General features: G+C 60.1%; 2 protein-coding genes across 7 annotated transcripts in view; one reads left to right on the top strand and one right to left on the bottom strand.

Annotated features, from left to right (window-relative positions):
* The window catches only part of STMN3 (stathmin-like 3), a 10,073-nt gene extending 8,550 nt beyond the window's left edge, over positions 1-1,523 (bottom strand). The window contains exon 1 of the mRNA XM_010836576.1: positions 1,433-1,523. Within this exon, the coding sequence (XP_010834878.1) occupies positions 1,433-1,451 (19 nt within the window). The 5' untranslated portion in view covers positions 1,452-1,523. The remainder of the gene's footprint in view (positions 1-1,432) is intronic.
* A 2,535-nt stretch (positions 1,524-4,058) lies between these two features.
* RTEL1 (regulator of telomere elongation helicase 1) overlaps positions 4,059-7,833 on the top strand; it is a 21,199-nt gene continuing 17,424 nt past the window's right edge. For 2 of the 6 annotated variants that reach the window (XM_010836572.1, XM_010836575.1), the window contains exons 1-6: positions 4,060-4,215; positions 4,984-5,244; positions 6,129-6,324; positions 6,572-6,665; positions 7,103-7,184; positions 7,380-7,440. In XM_010836572.1, the coding sequence (XP_010834874.1) occupies positions 5,143-5,244; positions 6,129-6,324; positions 6,572-6,665; positions 7,103-7,184; positions 7,380-7,440 (535 nt within the window). In that variant the 5' untranslated portion in view covers positions 4,060-4,215; positions 4,984-5,142. The other 4 variants (XR_825003.1, XM_010836573.1, XM_010836571.1 and 1 more) reach the window with 4 other exon arrangements.

Here is a 7,833-nt window from a genome sequence, read left to right as displayed (position 1 = left end):
AGGAGTGGTTGCCCATGTCCCCCAGCTCAGCACAGGCGGTGAATGAGGCCACTCAGCTCCACCCCAGGGTGGGACTGGGGCAGCACTGGCCACCTTCATTTGCCCAGTGTCTCTGGGGATGACAGGGAGAGGGCAGGGGGTGGATGAAGTCCAGATGGACAAGACCCCCCCAAGAAGGTTGGGGAGGGGTGTAGTCAATGACGCCCGTGGTCTCTTCCCACGCTCCTGCAGAAGTCACCAGGGGCCAGAACCACCCGCCCTCAGGGGCGGGGTCAGCGCGGTGCACACGTGGGTGGGCGGAGCTCTGGCGCTTCCGGCCTAAGCGCGTGCTCCCGAGAGTCTAGTTAGCTGGGGAGGGGGGATTGAAGAGACTGGTGCCCAGGGGAGAGGGAAGAATGGGCAGGGTGATCGGGTGGAAGTGGGAGCCACTCCACCCAGCCATCTCCGGCACCGAGTGCAAAGATGAAACTGGTTTTGGAGAGACTAGACTGGGCAGAGCGTTTCTAGGGAACGTGACCCTCGCGTCCTTGCGCCGGGGGTTGCCGGGCAGCACCCTCGCGTCCAGTATTTGCCACGCGTTTCCCGCCTTGTCCAGTGCCCGCTCCTCCGCGAGATCCTCGGGCCTGCTGCGGGCGGGGGAGGAGGGGGGTCGTTGCCCTTGAGGGCGGTGGGTCTGCAGCTGCGGGGGGCGGGGCGGCAGGGAAGGGAAGGAGGGGCAGACGCCCATCCTCACCGGAACCCGCAGTATAAAGGGCGGTGGCTTTTTCGACCGGGGTGGGTGGCACCTTGTCACAGAGGGTGGTCTCGAACCCTCAGCGGCGAAGGGAGGGGGCAGCGAGGCGAAATGCGGGCGCGGCTTTGCTCAGGTTTCCTTCCCCCGTCTTCTCGCAGCGTCCCCTCCAGTCCCCCGGCCGCTCCGTTGGCGCAGGGAGGGTCCAGGCCGCGCCGGCCCCGGGCTGGGACTCCCGCAAAGGGTCCTGTGCTCCTCCCTCCGACCCCCGTGAAGGCGTAGTTCCACCAGGGTCTGCGGTCGCCGGACGCCTCCCAAGACCATGCCTGCACCCCTCGAGCGCGCCCACCCAGATTCTCGGAGCCCTGTGGTACGGCAGTCGCGCCCGGCCTGGCACAGCGGCGCACGAAGGGGCAACGGCACCCCCAGGCCGACGCCCCCACCCCGAGCGTGGTCCCTACCCCGCGGCCCAAACCCGCTAGGCTGGCACCGCAATCCCTGCCCTATGGGCATCGGGTCTCCCCATCCCCTGGTCCCCAACCCTGTCTCCTGCAGGTTCCACCCGGAGCTTGCCCGCTCCCTTTCAGGGCGCAGGGTCCGAGATGGGAAAACACTCCACATCCCGCCCAGCAGTAGGCGAGGCCAGACAATAGTCTGTGCTCAGACCTGCTGCCCCAGGACGCCGGAGTCCCGGGTGCCTACCGGAGATGGTGCTGGCCATGGTGCTGGCGGCGGCGGGGTTGCGGGAGGCGGGAGAGGCGCGGGCGGCGGCTGGAGCTGCAGTCGGCGAATGCTGCAGTGTCGAGGAGGGGAGGGAGCTAGGGAGGGCGGGAGGCGGGAGCGCAGGGGAGAGGGAGGGAGAGAGAAAGAAAGAGAGAGGGAGAGAGAGAGAAAGCGCCCGGCTGTGGCTTGGGCTGCAGCCGTCGGAGGGGGGGGTGATGGGAGGGGACAATGGGAGGGGCTGAGATCTGCCTGGGATGCAGAGCCCTGCGCTGCAGCCAGAGGCCCATCCTCCCACCGCTCACTGTTAGGACCCGCTGCCCCAACTTGGCTTTGTACACTTTCAGGGGGCTGGGGGAGACAGCACCCAATTCCCCAGGGGCTGTGCAGGAGGAGGGGGCAGGCCTCAACGTCAGGATGGGGTTGCAGAGCTCTTCTGAGGCCAGTGAAGGCTGGGAGGTGCCTTTTTTGTGCCCAGGCTTGTGCTGAGGGAAAGCAAATCATGGATGGTGTGGGTGGGGGCTGGTCTGGAAGGCCTCCAGGGGCCTCCCAGAGGATGAGCAACTCGAGGCAGAGAAGAGGGTAAATCAACGTGCAAAGGCCTAGAACAAAGCTTTGGAGGAAGACAGAGACAGGATCTAATACCCACTCTGACATCTATTTGCTGTGTGATTGAAGGCAAGTTTCTGACCTCTCTGGGCCTCCATTTCTCAGATGTGAGATGAGATAATGGTGTAATCCCCAGTGGTGTAGGAGAAGTGTGCAAACTTGGTGAGTGGTGTTCTGCCTGCTTCCTCCTCAGACTCAGAGTTCTGGTTGATACCCTCAAAGGGAAGGCCTTTCCCGGAGTAAGCATCACCTCTTTGGGAATGGGAAGTCAGGCAGATGGAGTGTTGTTCCCATTTTAGGGACAGAACCACTAGGCCAAGAAAAGGGCTGACCCCCAAGCAACGGAGTCCTGGAGCCAGAAGTAGAACTCTGGGGAAACCCGGAACATGCAGAGACGAGGAAAGCAAAGAACCTTGATGTGCACACTCAGTGAGCATAATGGGTAACCATCTGTCCTGTGGTCCACATGGGGGCTGGTCTACCATGGGAGTCCCACAAAGCCTACCAGAACAGACACTCAGTGCAAGTTCACTGACTTGATTGAAATCTCTGTGCTGGCCTTCTGGGGCTTGCTATGTGGCCTCCATGTCCCTTTCTGCTCATGTCTCAGGGTGTAGGACCACAGCACTTACATGTTATAATTTTAGAAGGCTGGGCAGGTGGTCCTGATGCACAATGTGTGACCAGGGTCCTCAGCTCCAGTTCTGGCCCAGGGTTTGCTGAATCTCTGGGTCCTGGACTTCCCTTCCTTGGACTTCTGTGGGAGAAAATGCCACTACTCTTAGAGGGTGGGGGGTGTGGAGGGTAAGGGTAAGACTCCCAGCTCTGGGACTTGCTGCCATCTTTTCACCTGGTGGCTCAGACAGTAAAGAATCTGCCAGCAACGCAGGAGACCTGGGTTTGATTCCTGGGTTGGGAAGATCTCCCGGAGAAGGGAACGGCTACCCACTCCAGTATTCTTGCCTGGAAAACCCATGGACAGAGGAGCCTGGCAGGCTATAGTCCATGGGGTCACAAAGAGTTGGACACAACTCAGCGACTAACACTTTCACTTTGGGAAATCTACTAACCACTGCCAACAGTGTGCTTCTTTTCCTCACCTGTAAGGAGTGGATCATAGACGCACTTATCTCAGGGATGGTTTGCCGGATGGACAAACATGTTAACTCCTGCATAGATGGCACTGGAAAGTGTGCCAGGTAAACATCCAGCAAGTGTGTGCCAGGTCTCCTCATCTTCTCCAAACTCCCTGCTGAGATAGACACTTTGCCATTCTCTTACTGGAACAGGTGGATATGGGTGGATGCCAGCGTGTGCCAGGGGCTTCCCAAGCATGATTTCAGACCAAGAGCCTAAACACACATGCGGCATTAACGTGCTACCAGCAGGAAAACCTCTGGACATTAAGCGGCCCACGGGACCCTCTAAAATCAGCCTGGCCAGAGTACTGCGGCTGCCACTGCACCGCCAATTTCTTCCTGGCGCTTTCCGGGGCATACTGGGGTCACCTAGACAAACATTTCTAACCACGGAGAGCTGCGTAGACCCCTGGAACTTCCTTGTTGACTGCCAGCTGGTGCCGGGAGCTGGGGATTCAGAGGGCCTGCCCTGACCATTTGGGGACATTGACCGAAAAAGCGGCTGGACCGAGAGGACAGTAAGCAGAAGAACGGATGAGGCTCTCAGGAGCCAAGTCACGGGCAAGGGGCAGCCATTTGCGAAATCTGAGAGTGATCAGCTCAGTCAAGTCTTAAAAAGACCTCTGGGCGTTTCAAGAAAAGGTGCAAACCATAGGAAACCTGTCAGAAGGTTTGTACAGTTGTCCGGGCAGTTGTCTGAGAGGGACTTGGCCCAGGCTAGGCGGGAAGTGGAAAGGAGGCCCCCGTGGGGATGACTTTGAGGAGGGAGCCGGGCGGGATCCTAGGTTCGTGCCCCGGGGCGAGAAGGGGCGGGCCCTGGGCTCAGGGTCAACGGAAGGGGCTGGTGGGACCTGGACCGCAGCGCGCGACTAGCGCGCGCACCCTCAGGGGTGCAGTTTCCGGCCGGAGCACTGCGCAAGGGACTGGGAATGGCGGCGCAAGTGCAGAGAGTTCAGGGAAGACGGCGCGCCTAAGCCCGCATACTCAGACTGGCTGCCGGCTGCGGACACGGTGGTGGTGTGTGGGCCGGACTGGGGCGAAGTTCTGGGGACCCCTATTGTGTACGGCTCCCCTCGGAGACCCGGGCACTGGAACCTGTGCTCCAGCAGCGGCTTCCGTCACTGCAACTCCCGGCAGGCCCCGCGCCACCCTCAGGTCCCGCGCTGGCGGTTCTGCCGCGCTGCATTGTGGGGCGCGTAGTGCCCAGCTCTACGCTCGCGGAGTGGGCCGGGCCCGCGGGAAGGGTGGCCGGGCGGGGTTTTGGAGCGCGGGCAGTTAGTTCCAGTGTCTAGGCGAAACCAGGCCTCGGGAGGCGGGTTGGTTTGCGGGACGCCGCACGGATTCGCGTCCCAGGTCAGAGCAGCACACGTGTTCTTTCGCTGCCCGCCTGGGAGGGATGGAGATGGCCCAGAGAACCGAGGGTGGGAGCCGCACGGGTGGGAGGTTCCGAGCCGCCCAGGCTGGGGAGGGGGTGGACGGTGGTGGGGCGCTGCTGGGAACTGGCTCCTCTGCTGTGGCGGAGGTCAGTGCAGTGTCGTTGCGGGTGGAGCACGTGGAACTGCACCTCCGTCTCTTCTGTTGCCTCTCCAGGAGTTCGGTGGAGCTGTGTGGGGCGGGAGAACAGGGCAGGGACGGCACCTCTCCGAGCCCCTTGTGATGGGATGTCACAGGCTCACCTTCGGACCTGTCCGCGGGAGGCACTACCTGCGGGAACTGATGAAGTGGCCTGCACTCGGGAAAAGCTCGCTAGACACAGGCTTGTTGTCATTTCCGTCTCTGCTGTAGGATCTCGCGTGGAGAGAGGCTCCTTGTCCCCGCAGTGCAGGCTGGCATCACTTGCCTGAAACCGCTGAGACTCTGAGATGTTCAGAGGAGGTTTTGTCTCGCAGATCCACACAGCCTGCACTTCAGCCAACCTCTGTGACCCCCCAAGAGTAGACCAGTATGCCCAAGATAACCCTGAAAGGTGTGACAGTGGACTTCCCTTTCCAGCCGTACAAATGCCAAGAGGAGTACATGAGCAAGGTTTTGGAGTGTCTGCAGGAGGTGAGGCTGCAGACTGAGGGACTTGTACCTGGGGATGGGTCAGCGTGGTTAGAGCCTCTGCAAAGACCTAACGCATCAGTACATACACCTCCTGTTAACTCTGGCCAGGTCCTACTGGTAATGCTGCCGTTATGGATGTGGGCCTTAGGCATAAATAGGGCTCATGTTTTAGGTGGAGTAGGAGAGATGCTGAACAAATAAATTTTAAAAAGGTAATTCTAGATGGTGATGAGTTCTATAAAGAAAGGCATAAGGTGGTAGGCTTAAGAGCACCTGGGGGAGCCTCACTGAGAAGGTGGTGTGTGAGCTGAGGCCCAGCGATGAGAAGCAGCCAGCCATCTGAGGATCTGGAGGACGTATTTCCACACAGAGGGGCAGCTGGTATCCAGCCCTCATCTGGGGCGGTCATTAAACCTCATGGGATACAGCTAGTGTCCTGCTGGGTTTCTGGGCATGCCCTCTTGTCTCTGCCCAAGCCCCCAGCCCTCAAGGGCTGCATCTGCAGCTGGGCACGTTGTGTCTGCTCAGGCTCCCCACTCAGGCTCCCAGCTGAGAGCTATGTAGGCCATCAGATCTCATCAAGATCATGTAAATACTTGGATCCAGAATTGTAGAATGGAACTCCTATTTTGAGGCTTGACACCTAATTAATCATTTTCCTATTTATGGCATGTTAGAAGATACTGTGGTGGTGTTTTGGGTAATGCTCTGCAAATTGTTTGCTAACATGTATTGACCTAACCTCCAGCTTTTGGTTTGGGAGTGGAAAGATCCTGTGGAATTTTATGCTCTCTGCTGGCTGCTGGGCTGGTCTCAGGTGGGCTGTGTGGCCTGCGGTGCCTGCCCCCTGCTCCCCCCTGACCCTTTTTCCCCACCCCATTCAGAAAGTGAACGGCATTCTGGAGAGCCCCACAGGCACAGGGAAGACACTGTGCCTTCTCTGCAGCACACTGGCCTGGCGAGAGCACCTCCGAGACGCGGTCTCTGCCCGCAGGATCGCTGAGAGGGCATCAGGGGAGCTCTTCCCCGACCGCACCTTGGCGTCCTGGGGGAACGCCATCCCGGAAGGAGATGTCCCAGGTGATGCTCCTTCTGCCCCACTCCTGGCAGGGAGGTGGGAAAGGAAAGGGGATTTGTAGCTGCCACGCCATTTCTCATCGTCCTAGCTGTAAACCTAGGGTCATAGCCTTACAGACAAATGAGGACTCTGCAGAGACCCACTGCTCTGCTTCCTGGTCACGATTTCAGGCACCTGATGCTTAGCTGTCTGTGGGTGGACTTAGCTTAGTGCCCGTAGCCGTGACCTGTCCTTCTTTGTGCTGGGCAGCCTGCTACACGGACATTCCGAAGATCATCTATGCTTCCAGGACTCACTCGCAGCTCACGCAGGTCATCAGCGAGCTCCGAAACACTTCCTACCGGTGGGTCGGGGGGTGGTCTGCCAGGACTCCACCCTGGGACACCCTTACTGGGCTAGAACCCTGAGCTCCTTGTGGCCATCAGGATGTCAGCTGTAGGTGTGGGTGGGGCAGCGGAGGTGGGGCTCTGCCCTGTGTCGGAGCTCCCGGCACTTCTACAAGAGGGCTGTGTCCCCTTCTTCCAGTGTCCCATGAGAGGAGTGTGGAGGTGGAGGGGCCTTCCAGAGGCCTGCCCTCATTTCTCAGCCTTGCCTCCTCACTTGCCCTGGACCCTGACTCAGGCTGGGCTAAGCCGCAGGGAAAGCCCCTGTCAGTCCTGGGGCAGATTTCTGCCCTGCCTGCCCGCTCTGGTTGCCTGGGCAAGTGAGCCAAGCTTCCCAGTATAACTCTTGGCTCTTGTCGCTGGATGGCACTGGGGCCCCCGTCCTGTCTTCTGCCAGGCCCCGAGTGTGTGTGCTGGGCTCCCGGGAGCAGCTGTGTATCCACCCTGAGGTGAAAAAGCAGGAGAGTAACCACATGCAGGTGCGTTCCCGTCCCTGCCTGTCTCCTGGGGTTCTGCTGCTACTGCTCTGTAGGGGCTGCCCAGGCTTTAGGGCCTCAGCTGTGCCCTGGGATGTGGGGTAGGGGAGCAGGGTGAAGAGCTGGTGGGGTGCCTGAATGGTGGCAGGGGAGGGCAGGGTGCAGTTGTCACACAAGCCCAGACCTCGTGTCCCCCAGGTCCACTTGTGCCGCAGGAAGGTGGCAAGCCGTTCCTGTCACTTCTACAACAACGTGGAAGGTGAGAAGGCTCATGCGGCCCCTCCTCGCCTCAGTGAGCGTGCTGCAGGGGGGGCAGTGTGGGCGCCTCTGAGGGTCGAGCTCGGCGGCCTCCTATGTGCAGGGGCACCTGGGCTCTGTTTCGTGACATTGGCGAAGGAGCTCATACGGGCTGAGGGACTGGGCTTTTCGGGAGGGTCCCCGCCATGCCCAGTAGGGGAGGTTCCCTGGGCCTAAACTGTCCCTTCTAGGAGTCTGGAATTGAGGTGCCTGTCAGGTAGGAATGCCAGTGTGAGCAGCCCCTAGGACAGGCTAGGTACTGGGTCTCTGGAGAGCATTTCTCTTGGGGTCTCAGCCGCCTTCCACAGCAGCTTGTGGGTCAGCTTGCTCCCTCTGGTGGACCAGCCTTTACCCG

The sequence above is a fragment of the Bison bison genome, unplaced genomic scaffold (assembly GCF_000754665.1).
Source record: "Bison bison bison isolate TAMUID 2011002044 unplaced genomic scaffold, Bison_UMD1.0 scf7180017864063, whole genome shotgun sequence".
Taxonomy (NCBI): Eukaryota; Metazoa; Chordata; class Mammalia; order Artiodactyla; family Bovidae; genus Bison; species Bison bison.
This window is presented reverse-complemented; position numbering and strand designations above follow the sequence as displayed.